Source organism: Corvus cornix, chromosome 26 (assembly GCF_000738735.6).
Source record: "Corvus cornix cornix isolate S_Up_H32 chromosome 26, ASM73873v5, whole genome shotgun sequence".
NCBI lineage: Eukaryota > Metazoa > Chordata > Aves > Passeriformes > Corvidae > Corvus > Corvus cornix.
The window spans coordinates 5854606-5873464 of record NC_046354.1 but is presented as its reverse complement, the minus strand read 5'-3'; the positions used below and the strand labels follow the sequence as shown (position 1 = coordinate 5873464).

At 47.8% G+C, this 18859-nt stretch overlaps 1 protein-coding gene across 1 annotated transcript in view; it reads left to right on the top strand.

Annotated features, from left to right (window-relative positions):
• The first annotated feature begins 1902 nt into the window (after positions 1–1902).
• The window catches only part of PPP1R12B (protein phosphatase 1 regulatory subunit 12B), a 130395-nt gene continuing 113438 nt past the window's right edge, over positions 1903–18859 (top strand). The window contains 2 exon segments of the mRNA XM_039565107.1: positions 1903–2072; positions 2074–2254. Of these exon segments, the coding sequence (XP_039421041.1) occupies positions 1966–2072; positions 2074–2254 (288 nt within the window). The 5' untranslated portion in view covers positions 1903–1965.

The window sequence follows — 18859 nt, the reverse complement described above, 5'->3', positions numbered from 1 at the left end:
TTGCTTTTACACCCACCTCAGCAGCCACTGCCCTTACCACCCACTGTCAGGAGCTCCACACTGAACTCTGTCACATGAAGCCCTTGTCCTTGTTGCTCTTCTCTGAACCATTTTTGTTCCAGTAATTCCAAACTCGAGGTTTGCGATTTTATACTGTTGTGTCAACCATAACCTGGCCTTTCTATGAATATTGAGCAGCCCTTAATGTGGCTCCTAACTCTGTTCATTAGAGTAGGTCATGCTGTTTTGCACACTGGAGATACCTGATACACGGCTCCACAGTTCCTGGGGGTTTCCCCGGAACTTTGCTGAAAACTGCTGGAGTTGTTTTAAGGCTAACGAGCAAATGCCATCTGTTCTGGGGGATTTGTCACTGATCATTCAGCAGCGTAGCCATCCTGAGACTCCTCCAGTGAACAGTTTGGAGCAAATCCTCCGTTTGGCAGAATAACCTGACGGAGGGGGGCAGCCCCTTCACTGAGAACACTGAACTTCTGTGGTGATGCTCAGCGGGACGGGACGGACGTGCAGCCACGAGGGGGGGCTCGGGGAAGACGAACGAAGCCAACCCAAACGTCTCATCCCAAACCTTCAGCGCTGCAGCAGGTGCGGCTGGAAGGGAGCAGCCGGGGGGCTGTGCCGGAGGGAGCCCCGCAGGTCTCCACTCGCCGCCTGGGAGACGCCCGGGCTCGGGCTTAACCAGGGGAAGCCAGACATTGAAATACTAAATTTATGCAATCACGCATGTTTGTCCCCCGCCATTTTCCCCAGGGATTCTCTAAATACATCTTTAAATGCCCCGTGAATCAAAGAATCAAAAAATCTTGTAATATTTCTTCTCTAATGTCTGTAACTTTACACAAATCCTGTATTAGTGTGGTGGAAGAGTTGCACAAAGTTCTGAGAAACCTTGCCTTCTGAGCTTTTCAAGGAAGATGAATTTGGTTTCATGAAGGTTTCAGAACTCCGTACTTTTTTTTTTTTTAATTATGTTCCTTGTGCCAGGGTTAGAGAGTTTTCACAGACTTACTGATGATTATTGCTTAGTTCTTGCTTGCAAACCTACAGATTCCGGCAGCTCCTCAACAAAATCAGCCACTGTCTGACTGGCAGCTGCTGGACCGAGCCGCTGTGGGAGCTCCGCACCCTCCCTCTGTCCGTCCCGATGGCAGCGGGACATTTGTCCCGAGACTCCAGAGAAGGGAACGGAGCTGGGGAAGGGTCTGGAGCCCCAGGGGTGGCTGAGGGAGCTGGAAAGGGGCTCAGCCTGGAGCAAAGGAGGCTCAGGGGGGACCTTGTGGCTCTGCACAACTCCGTGACAGGAGGCGGCAGCCAGGGGGGATTGGGCTCTGCTCCCAGGGGACAAGGGACAGGACAAGAGGAAACGGCACCAAGCCAAGCTGTGCCAGGGGAAAGTTTCGGTTGGATATTAGTAAGAATTTCTTCCCGGAAAGAGGGCTCAGGCATTGGAAGGGGCTGGCCAGGGAAGTCGTGGAGTCCCCATCCCTGAAGGTGTCCAAGGAACGACTGGACGTGGGACGCAGTGCTCTGGGCTGGGTGACCAGCTAGCAATCGGGCACAAGGTTGGACCCACTGATCCCAGACGTCCTCTCCACCCTCAGCGATTCCGGGATTCTGTGAGTCTGGGCAGGGCGGGACCCAGGAAAGCCACAACAATGTCGCCCAACCCCGCCCGCACGCGGGGGCTGCCGGGAGTTGTAGTCCCGGTCGCGCCCAGGTGCGGCGCCGCGCAGGGGCCGCCGGGAGACGCGGCCGCCCCGGGGCAGGTGCGGCGCCGCCCCCGCCCGAACTACATGTCCCGGGGTGCCGCGGGGCGCGCGCGGCGAGGGCGCGGCGGCGGCGGCGGCGGGGGCGTAGCGAAGATGGCGGCGGGGGCGCTGCGCTCCGCTCCGGGCTGAGCGCGGCGCGGCGCGGCCCCGCGCCTCCCTCAGAGCGGCGGCGGCGATGTCCGAGCCGGAGCACCTGGGCGGGAAGCGGGCCGAGTCGGCGCGGCTGCGGCGGGCCGAGCAGCTGCGGCGCTGGAAGGGCTCCCTGACCGAGCAGGAGCCGGTGGCGGCGGGGGGCGGCCGCGGCCGGCACCGCGGCGCGGGGGGGGTCCCGCGTCCGCTTCGAGGAGGGCGCCGTGTTCCTGGCCGCATGCTCCAGCGGCGACACGGAGGAGGTGAAGAGGCTGCTGGGCCGCGGCGCCCGCATCAACACCACCAACGTGGACGGGTTGACAGCCCTGCACCAGGTACCGGGGCCGGGAGGGCGGCCCGGCTTTGGGTGCTCCCGGTCAGCACCGGGCCGGGGGGCACAGCGGTACCTGCGCCCCGGCCGGGGGTGTTGGTAAACAGAGGGTTCAGTACGCTTTGATCTGAGCCCCGTCCGGCGCGTTCAGCCTGTGTCAGAGCACAGACCGAGGCGGTTCCAGTGGGGCAGCGCGATGTACCAACTTCTCAAAGGGTTATTAAGTAGGTTAATTAGCAAAATAAAGCGGGGGGCTGGCAGGGCTGCGGGCCTGGCTAGGTGGCCAATTTATTAATTTTTTGAAAACTTGGGATGTGATTGGAGTCTCCTGAAGTGGCAGTAGTGCCGGGAAAATTTCCCGGGAAGAGTGCGGATTTTGCAAGGTCAGGAGTGTCTGGTCAGCTCCTGTGTTGTGTTTTATCAGTTGCCTTGAAACTCCCCAAAGTGCTCCTTGGCAGAGAGCAGAGAGTGCCCACATGGCTGATAAGCAGCGTAGATTCTATTAATACTCATCCAAATGTGAAGATGGTACAAAGTGGTTGCAGGAATTGGCTGCAGAGCGGTGAAGCCTTGACTGTCAAGAAACATGTGCTGTGTTCTAGCCGTAGCTTTTGCTGCTCTTGTATAAATGAGCAGGAATGCGAGGGAACATGCAAAATTGCCACTCTGGAATATTGGGAAACCTTTTGCTGTCCAAGACTGATTGAGAATTTAGCAAGGCGTGTGAAATCAGTGTCCCAGATTGGTGCATCTGGTCAGTGAAATGAATCTGATTTGGATCTAGGCCAGCTTTGGGAAGAAAATTTTCTTAGCTCAGGATAGTGTAGATTAAGCATGTAGTGTAGCAACAGAGTGGGAAAAAGAGCACAGTTTAGGAGTAACATCAGGAAGTAATGTGTTTGTAAAGAATAACGCATTAACAGCACTAATAGCAGGACAGTTCTTGAGTTTATCAGGATTTCCTCTTCGCTGGGCTGATGTTACTGAAGCATTTGGGACGTACAAGGCAGTTCAGGAGCTTGCTGGCTCCTGGCTGTCAGGGAACAAGGGGTAGGGAGATTTATTCATTTTGGTTTGGACTTCCAAAAATAAGTTGTGAAGCAAAGAGCATGCAAGCTTACAGACTGTCAGGTTGAATAAGACCTCAGCTGGCAAAGCAGTGACCTTTGTAATGGCTGGGCCTTTCTCTTGCTTATTTGTGGCGTTTGATATAGCAACAGTAAATAAATTGCACTGCATTAGCAACCTCCAGTACAGCACATGTACATTTATTATCAGATAAATCAGCAGTCCTGTAGACACTAGTAAGAACCAGCTACTGAAAAGCTGGTTATTCAAAGCATTTTGACAGCCAGGAAGGCTGAATTTAAGGTGGATGCATGGTAGAGTTGGGATGACTTCATGAGGGCTTTCTAGCCAGGATCAGTTGCTGTGATCCCCTCAGAAGGGTCCGCGGCTCTTGCTGATGTGGGCAATGTGAGGTGTCTGGTGAAGTGTGCTGGACTCCGATGAGAGGCGATGAGCTCAGCAAGGTCACACTCCTGGAGACCGTGGCAAGCCATGTATTGACAGGCAGGCTGCAAATTTAATTCTGTATACGTAAAGGGTACAGAATTGTATCTTATATGCCTCAGGAGCACAGTATCGGGTGACACTGACCAGTAACACCTAGGGCTTGATACTTGGAAGAGCATTGGGATAAGTGAGCAGTGGAGCAGATGCTGGCAGTACCAGCCAGCTGCTTACGTGAAGTGTTTCTTCACAAACTTGACAGGAAGGGAGGGTGACGTTACTGTGATCGGAATAAAAACTTTGTTCCAATGTCCCATGGATGTAATAACATTCTTGCTGAAGGGTGACAAGATGTACTTGCACACCTAAATGGAATAAATGCTGGTTTGTTAAAGGTTTTGCTGTGCATTTGTATCCTGAGTCTGTAAATCTCTATCGGATGAAAATGTTTATTAGCATGGTCGAGGAGGTTGTTACGAGTTCCTTTTACTGAACCTGTCCAAAATAGATTTGTTTTCATGTTGCTTGGAGAATAATGCTGCCTATGGTAAAGTGTCAGCTGAGGCCAGTTAGGTTGGGGGTCCCCAGAGGACTGATTGACAACTGGAATGATGCAGTACATGTGAGGATATTTAAATAACTTCTCTTTGTATTAGAAACACAACATTACATTACAGGGCAGATGGTAGTGACAGTCTGCTCTTTTTTAATACCTGTGCAACCAAATGGCCACTCAGTGAGGAAGGAAATCCTACATATTGAAAAGAGCTAGCTTTGTTGACAGAAAGATCAGGTAAAATATTTTTCTTTGGTTAAAGAATTAAATATGTGGGACTTAAAGCGAGACTTGCTCTGAATGAGCAATCAGGTCTTTCTAGGTAATGGAAGGGTTAACCAAGTCAATTGACTTAATTTGTCAGAGTCGGCAGCTGCTCCCACAGAACCTAAGTCCAATCTTACAAATCGGGTTAGTTTGTTTGAAGCGCAGGGTGGCCCCAAATGTTGTGTGTGCTCACAAAGGTAAAATTACACTTTCTCTGGTATCTGGGCCACTGTGGCTAAGACCCATTGTGTACTTGCTGTGTGAGAAGCTGGCTTGGCTATTTATGACCACAAAGCTCTATTTTGAAAATAACCTTTTAAATTACAAGTGGTATTTCTGAGCCTGCAGCTTGTGTCATTGCCCTTTTTGGGAGGCATCAGGTGCAGCACAGACCTGCACCACAGCCAGTGTCTGGAACCTGTAGGGTGGCTTCAGCTGTGCTTTGTCTACCTCAATGCCTGCTGAATGTTGCTTGTTGAGCACCAGTCCCGTATTTTCAATGATTAACTTAGACTATATTCACTGAATTATTTTTGACAATGGTTTTGTGTCTAATGCAGAATGGAAAGGGAGATATTAATTAAATGTGAGTGAACATTTAGAAATCAAGAAAACTGCTACCAGCTGGTGAAATGACTAGTGGTGGCAGTTGAACTTCTCTAGTGTTTGCAGGGGGTGGGAAATGGGTAAGAGCTGCTCCTGTGTCTCATTGGTGACCCATAAAACCAAAGAGTAAACTTGTATGAAAATTGAGTCTTAAGGGAAAAACATTCTGCTGCTTCTAGTTGGGAAAGCATCTCCCAATGTAATAATAGCAATGCTTGTTTGTCTTCAAGGACTGGTTCACAAAGGATGACAGCAAAGATTGTTTATCCTCTATCTGCCCTTTGGTGATTTACTCTCTGTTTCCCTTTGGCCTGTTCCAAGAAGAAGTGAGTTGCTCATGAAATAACTCCTGTGTCATTTACAGTACTCTGCAGTACCTTGGCGCTCGTTGTTCACTTTGTTTTCAGGTGCTGGGTGCCTGTGCTAATTCAGGAGCTGCTTCCTGAATAGTCAGGTACTTTGTGCAGTGACTCTAGGTTAGGTGGAGGCTGTTTGTTATTCCCAATTTGTTTTTCCTCCTTCTGAGCCAGAGCTGTAAAACTGCAGGCAGGTCTGGTTGCTCCTCAGAGCTTTATAAAGCAGCATCCATGTCAAAAGGTTTGGGCAATTTTCAGTTGCTGCACAGCAAATTTGCTCTTTCCTCATACAGGTTATGTGCAGCTGTAACAAAGCAGGAAACAGTAGAATTTTTGGACAGTCCAGAAACCAGACAGAGGTAATAGAGGGCACTCTGCCCCATCACAGAAGTCTGGAGACTGTTGGAAGAGTCATTGAGGGGCTAACACTGGCGCAAAATCTGGGGACTGAGGGGAAGGAAGAGAGGATTCCCCCACCACTGCCATGTTCACCACTAAACCATGTCCCCAGGTGCCACAACTATACACTTTGTGAACACTTTCAGGGATGTGACTCCACCACGTTGCTGGGCAACCTGTCTGTGCCAGGGCCTGACCACCCTTTTGGGAAGAAATGTTCCATAATATTAAACCTAAACCTCCCCTGGCACAGCTTGATGCCGTTTCCTCTTGTCCTGTCCCTGTTCCCTGGCAGCAGAGCCCAATCCCCCCTGGCTGCCCCCTCCTGTCACGGAGTTGTGCAGAGCCAGAAAGTCCCCCCTGAGCCTCCTTTTCTCCAGGCTGAGCCCCTTTCCCAGCTCCCTCAGCCACCCCTGGTGCTCCAGACCCTTCCCCAGCTCCATTCCCCTCTCTGGACACAAAATGTTTTAATCACCAAAAGCTAACAGCCAGTCTGTGCCTTGAAAGGTGAGGAGATAACACAACTTACAGTGGCATGAAAACTCTGGAATGAATGTTCAGGTGCCCCATCTTTGGGGCATCACAGCTGTGGTTTAAGGTAGTTCAGCTTCTGGTCTTTTAAGTTGGTGATGATAGCATCATAAATCAGGCTGCGTTTTTTAAGATTGGGTGGCTGCATTGCCTAAAAATACATTCATTCCTAGAATAGAAGGTTATGTAGGGAGAGTCATACCTTTCCCACCGCCCTGTGCAGAGTTCCTTTCTGAAGGTGTTCTTCTGCCAGGAAAAATAGAAGTTGCAAACTTCTTGTGCTGCATGTAAGACTGCTCGTCAAAGTGAAATATGGCCCTGTCAAAAATAGGGTTTATCAGTAGGGTGAGTAAAGTGGGGTTTTTGGGTTTCAGTTATAAATGGGAATTCAGTAGCATGTACCATCCCACAGTGCTCTGAATAAAGTGAGAGAGCTTGGAAGATGCCTACAATACACCAGGAATTTATTAGACAAAATAATTAAAATCTAAAGTGCTGTTTTATCAACCTCATGCTTTTATCTTCTTCCTTTTGGCTTACTCAGTCCTTTTTTTGCCTTGATGTTTTGTCCCTGTGGGTTCAATTGTCTGTCCCTTGCATCTCTATTTCCAAGCAATCTCCTGAGTGGGCAGAATTAACTCTAAGACTACACAAACTAACCTTGGGCTGTAGTTAGAGCCTGGGAGAGCTGCTACTTCTGGCAGCAGGGCAAGAAACCTTCCCCTGGTTTGGGGCACTTTCAACTGGTTGGTTTGGCTTCTGGAAACCAAAGACAGCCACATAATTAACTCAATACTGGGTGCTTGGGAGGAAGCTCTGCATTTTAGTAAGTAGATGGGTATTTGGGAGGGGAAATGTGCATCTTCATTGCTTCCTTCCTCAGCCTTTGTTTATTCTACCCAGTGATTCCATGCATCAGGCTCCGCTGCTCTCCATAAACACTGAGCAAGGGAGCTGGTGGGATTTTCAGCAACAACTTCCTTCATGGCAGCAGCTGGAAGTGCTGACCCTCGTCCCTTAGTGCTGCCTGTGGAAGGGTTCTCATCTCCACTAGAGCTGCTGGGCAGTCTGGAGTTCTGGCCCCACGTGGAAAGCTCATTTGGAAAGCAAAGGTATTTATGGGAAAGCTTGTTGTGCCTAATGTATGCTGAAAGCTTTCTGACTTGTTGTGCAAATGAAATTCTTGAGCCTGCATCAGAGGTGGAGACAAGTTTTCCATGCTGCATACTTGTCTGAATCAACATGGTTTGATAAGACTGAAAGCCAGCTCAGCAAAAATGCAGGAATGAGCAATGAATGCAGTGCCTGGACAGTCCCTGCTCCAGCAGCACAGGGCCCTGCAGCTCCAGCTGGCATGGCAGGAAACCTTCAGTGTTTGTGCTCAAACATTCAGTACATTTATGTGCAGAACTCTCAGCTGTAACCTAGATGAAACCCCCGTCATCCTGGCATCATTTTGTGCCATTTATAATGTCTCTTGCTTATTTTAACAGGGAGTGTTAGGGCTGGGATCTGTTTCTGTTTCAAACAGTTTTAGAGATTTAGAATTCAGACTAGGTATTGTGGGGCTTGTGAGACATGGCAAGTGCTGTGTTTTGTAATATACTGAGATAATAACTGACTAATATTAAATTATAGGACTTCTGAGTTGGTATGCTGGCTCCCGGTTGAGGATTATTATATACCATAAGTCAAAAAGGCCTGTCAGACTGTGCATATTAGAGCCAGCAGTTTTAAGAAGGTTGGGAGAGGGGAATATTACATAAGTGGTTGTATAAATTGATATTTTATTCTTTCTAGCTTTTGAATACAAATGAGGGCAGGTGGAGCATTAAATATTCTGAAAGATGGTTTTTTAAAAATTGTGTTTGTCCAGAGGACTGGAGTAAAAAATGAAGGAAAGAGAAACCCAGCACCTTTCAGGGGAATGGCAGCCCCTGCTGTGCAGTGACAGGATCCCCAGCTGAGTGAACCGTTTGACCTAGTGATAATGCTATGGCCCCAGCACAGTGAGGGTGCCCAGTATAAATCCTGGGATCTGAGTCTGCAGTTTATTTTCAGCTATCCTTCTAAAGGGAGGTGCTACAGCTGTCCCTGCAATCTCCTTTCTTGGGCTGCAGCAAACTGATCTGCACAGGGAGGAAAGGTGCAGCTCGCGGGAGGAGCTGGGCCATGGGCCTTAGCAGGAAAACTTCGCTTACTGAAAATTTTGAGACCAGGTTGGACAGGGCTTTGAGCAGCCTGGTCCAGTGGAAGGTGTTCCTGTCCATGGCAGGGCGTTCAATGAGATGAACTTTAAGGTCCCTTCCAACCCAAACCAGCTTGTGATTTTATGAAGGAACGATTTGTGGGGATTTAGGTGCCTATTTTCATGGGGCTCACTTCAGCATGAATGGACTTAAGAGCAAGCTCACGGTGAGTATAGCCTGTCCAGGCCTGTGCAGAAATGCTTCAAGCTCCTGTGAATTTGAAATGGAGGCAGTGGGATCCAGAGTATGGCTATGAGATGAAGCTCCAACCTGCACAGCTTCAGGGAGCCAAATTTTGTTTCCTCCCTTCACTCCAGAGTGTTTCCTCCCTTCACTCCACCTCTTACTGTGGTGAAACACGACCTTTCTTAAATACTTAATTCTTAGAATGTTTTTCAGAGGAAATTTGCTTTTCTAGATTTCCAGGCTAGTGAGCACAATACCACACATTGCTAACAGCCAGATCCCAGGAGTCAGGCTTCTCTTTTCACATCAAGCTGTTGACAATCAAGGACATCAAAATTCCTGATTTGGACACCTATGTAATTTCTCATGACAGTTTTCATTCATAATAATTACAATGTGCAGTACTTACAAGTGATTAGTATTTTAGAAAATACATCCATGTGTTCTCTTGTTAAATATTTTCCTGTTAAACAAGTTTTGGAAAAATCGGTCTCCTTCCAGCTTTGAACTCTAAACTTAAATACAGGCTTTGCTGATTGGAAAACAACCAAAATAACTGAAAATTCACTCTTTAAGAGTAAATGGTATGATTTTTGTAGCTTGTCTCCTGTGGCTGGACAAAATAGAACACTCAACTTGTAGGAGTCTCACTGGAAATGTTTCTATAATACAATAAGCTGACCTTGCAGAGGGACACAAGCAGCTTCAGCGTTGCTTTTCCAGCATTCAGCCTTGCTCATAAATCTTTGTGAGATGTACAGAATGTAGAGTGACCACCTGCCATTAGCTTTTTATGTGTCACTGCCTTTTCAGGGTAAAACTAAACCTGGCCCCTGTCTGATCCCCCGAGCCGGAGCATTGATTTGCCACAGTGATTGCTCACCATCCATTTCTGGAATCTCTCTGAAGCCACCTCCTATTTATAATTCGTCATTCCCTGCTGTATCAGTTAATGTGATTTCGTATCAAAGCCTGATGGTTTTTTACACCTGAAATGGTGCGATAGCAGCAAGTCCTAGTCCAGGCTTGTCTAAACACAAGTGCTGGCTTAGCGAGGGGACTCCAGCAGTGGTTTAGGGAAATGAGGTGGCTGTGTGGGGGCTCTGCCCAAACCTAGCTTCTGTCTGTTTAGTTTGGACCTGTAAATAGAGTAGCTTCACCCAGAGGAATGTAAACCAGCATGAAGCTGGTACGGCCCGCAAAGGGAGCTGCTCCCACTTCACCACACGGGCTTTGTGCTTGAATTGAAGCATCCGGAAGTGCTGCTGGTTTCATTCTGAAGTCAAAGTATGAAATATCCTCATCTTCCAGGATTTCAGTTCATATGGATTGTCAGCCTTACCCAAAACAACTATTAATTATGAATTATCTTGAGTGACAATTACTAAAAGGGGGAACTTCTATTAAAAAGTGGCTTTTTACACAGGCAGATAGCCATAAGACAAGCGGGAACAGTTTTAAACTGAAAGAGGAGAGATCTAGTGTGGATATTGGGGAAAAAATCTTCCCTGTGAGGGTGGAAGGCCCTGGCACAGGGTGCCCAGAGAAGCTGTGGCTGCCCCATCCCTAGAAGTGTCCAAGGCCAGTCTGGACAGGGCTTGGAGCAGCCTGGGACAGTGGAAGGTGTCCCTGACCACGGCGGGGGCTGGAACTGGACGAGCTTGAACTTCCCTTCAAACCCAAACCAGCCTGGGATTCTATGATCTCTGACAATGTGATACTTTATGTGAGACATGTAAATAGGGATTTCCCCCTTGGAAGATTGGTGGGACAGGGGAGCTCTGACCCAGCTGGCTGTGAGTGAAGTAGCTTGCTTTATTGTTTTGGTACATATGTATGTGTGTATGTATATATATATATATTTATATCATTGCTCTGAGTTACATCATTAGCAGAGACCCTGCCTGTGCCAACAGAAATCATCAGAATATTTACCTTAAATACTGTTGTGGTACTGGAGGTTGAAATGTTCTAAATTTTTATCTAGCAAACCATTCTTTCTACTGCATTTGCTCTGTGGTTTCTGTAAGTGAGATGACACAGTGTAGACAGGTTTGGTGGTTTTGTGGATAACAACTAAATTGGAGTAACTGGTTGCATTAGCAGAACCAACACATGTCCAGGAAGAAGTGCACATCCTGAGCCTGGGCAGGAGCCTGACTGCTCCAGTGACAGCCACACAAACACTTCACACTTGCCAGGTGTCTGATTTAATTTTTTTTTCAAGTGCTGTGATCATGCCAATAGTAGTTTCTGTGCTAGTGAACCCCAGGGCCTTATTTGAGCCTTTTAATGAATATAACAAGTGATGTTGGTATGACTGACATGTTGCATTTTGGTGTTACCAAAAAATGTTACACTGGCCAAAATGCTTTCAAAGCAACTTGATGGCAGTGAAATGCTACGTTCTAGCCTATTACCAGATCATCTTCCATTTTTTATGCAAGATGTGGGTTTTAAGAGTTTGCAGCAAATATTTCAAGCAGAATTGTGAATTCTGGGCTGAAATAGCTCTCTAGAACAGAGGTAGAAAGAGCTCCTGACTTGCTTCCAAAGGAGACAGTGTCTGGGTTAAACCTTCAAAGCTGATCCCATCACTTGATGCTGGCTTTCAGTTCTTCCCTGGCTTCATGCTCCTTCCCTGTATTCTCAGGAAGCCAACTGATCTGCTCCATGCTTCAGCCAGCTCGACTTAGTGCGGGCTGATGTTCTCATCATACTCTTTTAGGGGAATCTGTGTACCCTGCAAGGCTTTGAAAGGTAGAAGTTGTGTTCAAAGGGACTGTTTCAAAGACTTTTGAGAGGCGGAAAGTCACTGTTGAGTTGCAGAGTCTCTTCCAGACAATTGTATGGAGAGTCTGTAGAAGCAGTTTATTGTGACTGTCTGGCCTCTGTCCCCTTGCTCTCCCTGAGAGCTTGGCAGGTTGTTTGCTGCAGAGCTGCTTTACAGCCAGCTGCCCCAGTCTGTGCCAGTGAAAGGGCTCATTCTGTCCCGGGGCAGGATACTGTTTACCTCTGTTGTCCTTCATAAACCCTCCATCAGGCCCTTTGTCGAGCCTGTGTAGGTCCCTCTGAGACGGATCGCCTGCCCCAGCCATGCCAGTAGTTTGAGATCATCTGTAGACTTGGTCAGAGTGCTTTCTGTCCCATAATTGGTGTTAATTGAGTTTGTTAATGAAGACATGGATTTGTAGTGACCCCATATCAGCCCTGAGGGATGCTGCTGGTAATCAGCTACTGGCTGGACTTCGTACAGGTGATCACCTTTTGAGCCTGATATTCTCACCAACGTCAGTCATCTGCTTCTGCAGTCCAGCTCCTGCCTGTTGGAAACACTGCCAGAGACTGTGTCAAAGGTGTACCACACTTGCTCTCCTGTCCTCCACACAGGCAGCTTGGGGGGCAGTCAAGTTAGGCAAGATTTGCCACTGGTAAATCCACACTGAGTGTTCCACCGCCACCTCCTGCTGGAAATGGCTGTCAGGAAGATTTACTACACAGCATTTCCAGGGGCTGTGATGAGACTGAGAGGTCCAATGTTCCCTGGATCCTTCTAACATGGCGGGGTGCTGTTTGCATGTCATCAGGCCTCCCTTTGTTACCATGACCTTTGAAAGTTGACAGTGATTTGCAGTGACATCAACCAGCTCCCTCTTAAACCATGTCTGCATCTGCACTGATCTCAAAAGTGGTCCATCATCATTCCTTCCCCCCATTCCCTGGGTTGAGGCCCTGGTGCTGCATGGTGGAGCTAACAGGACAAGTCTGTGCTTCCTGGGAACTGCACTTAGTCTGTTCCCTCGAGCATGTGTCCATCTTGTTGGACCAGGACTGTCATCTGGAGCGCTGCTGGAGTTGTGAGCCTGCAGGAAGCTTCAGCCATACTTGCCTCTGACTCTTTGCAGTGACTCTCAGACATTCCTAGAATCACAGAGCTATGGAATGGTTTGGGTTGGAGGGACCCTTAAAGATCATCTTGTTCCAGCCATGGAAGGGACATTTTCCACTAAACCAGGTTATTCAAAGCCCTGTCCAACCTGGCCTTGAACACTTCCAGGGTTGGGACACTCCTGTGAACACAAACTAGCCATTCCTAGGGCATTTTCCTTATTTCCATATCTCCCTGATTTTCCCTTTCTGCAGCCCTGCCCCCCCCCCCCACCCCCCCTTAAAAAATGTAAGTTTGATGGTGAAGTCCCTGCCAGGAAGGAAATAGGAGATGTTCTTTCCACTTGACTTGTCTCTTAGTTCTTCAGCATTCAGTCCTGCAGGAACACAGCCAGTGAGCAGTTGCTGTTGTCTCATACCTGTGGTGCCTTCCCTACTTTTTTGGTGCAAACTTGCACAGCGACTTCACTGACAATTCCGAATGGCTTGTCTGTCAGCAGCGCTTCAGTTCTAAGGCATGTCGTGACCTCTTTTCTTCAGGAGCAGACACACAATCAGAAGTGCCAGCAGGTCATGTCTCCCAAGAGAGATGATGACTGTGGATTTCTGGTTTTTACTACTGCTTTGGTAAATGCTTCTTCCCCATCCTGCAGCACAGACATCAGTGACTCTTAAGGCTGGATGTATTCTCTTATTGGACTTGGCTGTCTTAATTTTATTAGTGGGCTTAGCAATTCCTTCCAGTTGCTGAGGAATGCTTCTCACTGCTCCAGTGTGCTGACGCTGTAGGAAATGCTATAAAGCCGAACATACATTTCTTGGCTTGTGAGCCCACTTTAGTGGGCTTTCAGTCCAGCTACCAATTTAATCACTGCTGCACTTCAGATATTAACTGTTGTTCAGTGCCATCTGAATATGGAGAGGGGGTGCAGGAGGCACCAGGTAGGGACTGGGCTCTGGGGAGGATGCATAACCTGTGAGCGATGGCTGCTCAAGGCTGAACAGCCGTGAGTCAGCAGGCTCAGCTTGGTCCTTGCAAAAAGAATGTCTTAGTCCCACTTTGCTTATCCTCAGCACTCCATGGGCTTGTGGCAGGTCAGTCCCATGTGCCCAACGGAGGCATGTGCCATCCCGGGGAGCTGGGTTTGAGTAGCTTTGAGTGCCAAAGCTTGGTGCAGGCAAAGCCCTGCTCCTGCCAGTTGGTGAGGAAACTGGGCTGGTAGGTAGGAGTCAGTGGCTCCAGTGGTTTGGAGACCAGCAAGCAGAGCAGTGAGGGGGGAGGAGGACTTGGCAGCTGTAGTCCCTCCCTTGGACCAAGTGGAATAGCCTCTGGCTAGGAGGGGAAGGAACCAGTGAGGATAACAGCCCTGTGTGACAATTTGTGGCTTTGCGTACCTTTGGATAGTCCTGAGTGGGACTGTTTGTTTGCTGTTCCTGGGCAGTTCCACCACGTGCTGGCTGCTCTGCATCCCCAGGGTGTGTGTGCTGCTTCAGGGCTGCCCAGATGCTTTCTGGACCAAAGTGCTGCTTTGAGGGGTCAAACTGCCCTGAAGCTCTTGAGCTTGTTGCCAGGCCCTATGTCACTTGCCTACCTACTGCCATTTATTTCCCAGAGCCTCTGTCACTTCTCTTAATCTAAATAATTCAGTGGAAAGCTGAAAGGCAGTAGAGTTCCCACCAGGTCCTCAGGGGCTTCACTTTTCATCCAGGTGCCCTGGGGGCCAAGAAGGCCAGTGGTATCTTGGGGTGCATTGGGAAGAGCATTCTCAGCAGGTCAGGGAATGATCCTGCCCCTCTGCCCAGCCCTCGTGAGGCACACCTGGAGTGCTGTGTCCAGGTCTGGACTCCTCAGGATAGAAGGAACCTGGAGCTCCTGGAGCGGGGCCAGTGGAGGCTGTGGAGATGAGGAAGGGCCTGGAGCATATCCCTGCCCAAGAAAGGCTGAGGGAGCTGGGGCTGTTCAGCCTTGAGAGGAGACAACTGAGATGGGATCTCATTCCTGTGTGTCAGTGTCTGCAGGGAAGGCTCAGAGCAGGGCCTGGGCTCTGCTCCCTGGGGCCCAGCACTGACACAAGAGGAATGAGCAGGAGCTGATGCCCAGGAAGTTCCACCTGCACATGAGGCAGAACTTCTTCCATGGGCAGTGACCGAGCCCTGAACAGGCTGCCCAGAGAGGGTGTGGAGTCCCCTTCACTGGGAGTATCTCAGACCCATCTAGATGTAATCCTGTGCCATGTGCTCTGGGATGACCCTGCCTGAGCAGGGAGGTGGGACCAGATGAGCCACTGGGGTCCCTTCCAACCTGACCCGTCCTGTAATTCTGTGATCTCCAGTGCGATCTAAGCTGCACCTGAGATACTGCTGCAGACAGAGGTACTCAGGTATTGGTGTGTCAGCCCTCTGTGCAAAGGCTCCAGTCATGAACCTTCCAAATTTCAGGTCAGATCACCCACACGTCTGCTGGGGTTTGCACCCCTTCCCTATTCCCAGACACATGGGTCTGGAAGGTGGGGTGTACAGGGAGAGATGGCTGCATGAGGACGAGTGTATTTGCTGCAGACAAATAGTACTTCTGCAGACATCTACATACTGGATCTATGAAATGGGGCTTCCTATAAAGAAAATTGAAAAGTGATGATTTAGTGGAATTTAAATCCTAATTATTTCAAAATTGAAAGAATGATATATTTCTCCTTTTGACATACCATCTTTTATATGTTGTGGCCTGTGTGTATTCTCCTCTCTATCATAAATCACTATATAGGCACGTGCTCTATTCAGGGAGCACAGTGTCCATTTTTGGGGGGTTTTTTTTGGAGTGTATTGGGAGAATCTGAGCCTTGGATACAGCTCAACAAAATGGTTTCAAATGACAAATCTGTCCCAGTTTTGGCATTGTGTGCTGAATAGTTTTGTAGTGTTTCTCAGTGATACTAGGGCTGCGTGCCTTCAGTCTTTCCTATACAAAGATCTCTTAAAAAATTAAAATTCAACTGTCTGAGCTTTCCCAAGATACAGTACTGACAGAAGAGGTTCCAGAACTGCTCAGACAAATGGAAAGTGTCAGGTCTTCAGCATCAGCTGGAACTGGCACATGAAGTCACTGAGCTATTATCCATTGTGTATAATGTATCACGTAAAGCAGCTACCAGGGCATGTCAGCGGGAAGTGACAGTTTCCAAAAGGGACTCCAAGAAAAACCTGAGAAGTGATGTACCCAAAGCAGGCAACAAGTATGTGGAGAGGAGAAATCTGGTGGAGATGGTATGTTTGGATTTCCAAAACACTTCTGACAACATCCCTCTATGGAAGCGCTAAGAAACAAAGCTGTTGTGAAATAAAGAGATCTTACTGATTAATTACTGTCTGAAAGAGAGAAAACAAAGGCTGGCAGTAAAGGATCAGTTTGCAGGAGGAAGGAGAGTTATCCTGTGCATCTCCTCTGGAGTCTGTGCTGCTCTGCACACCTTTATGTGAGACAGGAAGGGAACATAGCGCGAGGTCACAGTTTGCAAAGGTTCCTGCACAGTCAGGATGATGAAGTGTGAGCTGGCCCTGAAGGGTGTCAATATTGGCTGATTTGCTGATAAAATGGCTGGCAAAATTTGATCTGTAAATGGGGAGTAACATTTATGGGGAAGCAGTGGCTTCCAATCCAGCTATCACAGGCTGGAAAAGCTTGTATTGTGCCCATGTGTAGATTAGTATGTGCAGTTCTCTTTATACCATCTCAAAAAAATTACATAGTTAAGGGAAAAAGATGGGAAATAACAGCAAGGGGATCAAAGTCATGGATTGGTTTCTATACCAGGAAAGAACAAAACTTCTGCAATTCCTTCTGACTGACAGAAGCCACAAGCACAGATATGATAAAGGTATCCAAAATTATATGTAAAATGGCATTAGGGATGTTTGGTTTTTCCCACAAGGAAGAATTTAAGGACATCAGAGTTTTAAAGCAAATACTTTTTCTCATCCAGTGTAATATTCAGCTGTGGAACTAATTGCTTTAGGACACAGCTCATACCAAAAGCTTCAATGTGTTCAGAATCTGCAAGGTGGGTAAAATTTCTGTGTAAGTTAGGGTCCAGATTGCCAGACTCTAGGATAGGTGGAAGATATAAAGAGCAATTTGAAAAACATTATTTATTGCGGGTGAGAGTCAAGAAGAGAAAATAAGGTGGGGGAAAGCTAATAAGCCCAAAAACCTCAAATGGTAAAGGAAAAGGTTTTAAATCCCGTGCTTTTTAGAAAGCTCATAATGCTATCCTGCATAAATGGTGGCAATTCTGCTTTGTGTTTAGTGGGCATCTTTATTGAATTTTTGGGTTACTTGCTGCAGTGGCATGAAGATTATATTTCATAGTGTCCTCTAAACTAGAAAGAATATGTATATGTGTGGGATATCACCTTGCTAATCCAGGAGATTTTGAGCATATTTCTATTCCTGGCTCAGTAGCCTGAACTGATACATCTGACTGAACACAGTGTCGAGGTGTTCATGCAAGGGATGGATTTCCTCTTTTCTTCCTCATCTGCACTGGGTTTTCTTTTCATTCTTGGATGATTGACAAACAGAATTTGACCTTCAAAGCCCTAAATGGTTTGTGTTTTAAATGGATATCACTTGAGTCATTCTGAACAAGCATTCCCTCGTGCTGAAAAAGATAAGTGGTAAATGTGTCTGTCTCTCGATGAGAGACTTCAGGGCTGTGCCAGCCTGTACAGCAGCAGAGCCAAGGTTTGAACTTCAGAGCATATTGCAAGAGTTATTTTTGTTCCCTTATATTAATAGCTGCTATAGAATGAGCCCTGTGCTTATGGCCAAATTCTGTCTTACAGTTACTCTGAGTATTGGCTTCTCTACAGTCTACAACTCGGTCCTCAAAATCCATTCTTTTCCATTTAGTTTAGGTGCTGTTAATCGATAAGAAAATTGTTCAGTGTTGCAGAAAGTGAACAAGGAACAAAGAATTGATTGTAGCCCTTGGGAGGGGATCTGTGTGCTGACAGCACACCCAGCTTCCTGCAAATTGTGCTTGGGATTTCAATTCAAGCCCTGGCCTAAACAAGAACTGCTGCATCTTTTAAATTACAGTGTTGTGGTGATGAAACAAACCTTCAGAGTCTTGGAGATTGTTGACAAAGCTACCAGCTTCTTTTTATAATTTATTTATTTTAAACATTGTCATGGAACCATTAAGTTTGGAAAAGACCTCCAAGATCATCATCTCCAACCTTTGACCAGCCACCTTGTCAGCCAGACCAGAGCACTGAGTGCCTTGTCCAGTTGGTCCTTAAACACCTTCAGGGATGGGGATTCCACCGCCTCCCTGGGCAGCCCCTTCCAATGCCTGACCACCCTTTCTGTGGAGAAATTCTTCCTGATGTCCAGCCTGAACCTCCCCTGGTACTGCTTGAGACTGTTTCCTCTTGTCCTGTCTCTTGCTGCCTGGAGAAGAGGCCGACCTCTGTCCTGCTAATGTGTTGCTCTGGCCTAGTCTCAGTCTCTAACCATTTACCCCTTCTCCAGTTTGTCTAAACTGATTTCTTAATGCTTTGGCTTCTTGGAGCAGTGCTTGGATAGTTCTCCTTCTGTGGTAGGGTGCTGAAAGCTGCACCTCTTCTGCTGCTGTGTGTTTGGCCTTTTGCTGTTGGCCCACAAACCGGGCTGGACTGTCTCGGTGGTGAGGGCAGATGGCTGCTGTTGGAGAGTTCCAGATGTGGGTGAAAGAGGTCACAGAAACCCTTCTAGTTCAGTCCTCTGCACTGAGACATGACCAGGTTTATCAGAGCTTTTCATAAAAGACCATTAATTAATCCCTTCCTAGACATCATCACAAAGTACTTGTCAGCACCTCCCCCAGAAGCCAAGCAGCCCCAGTGCCTGGCAGGCTCAGTTGGAACCATGGGTGATGTGCTTCCTGCTTCAGCAGCACCCCAGTGAGTCATTCAGCCAGCCCTCAGTTACCTGCTGGGGACAGAGAGGAGGGCATGGAAATGCTGGATTGGGAGTAATGGTATCAGTCATTGATGCTATCACAGCATATTAGCGAGTG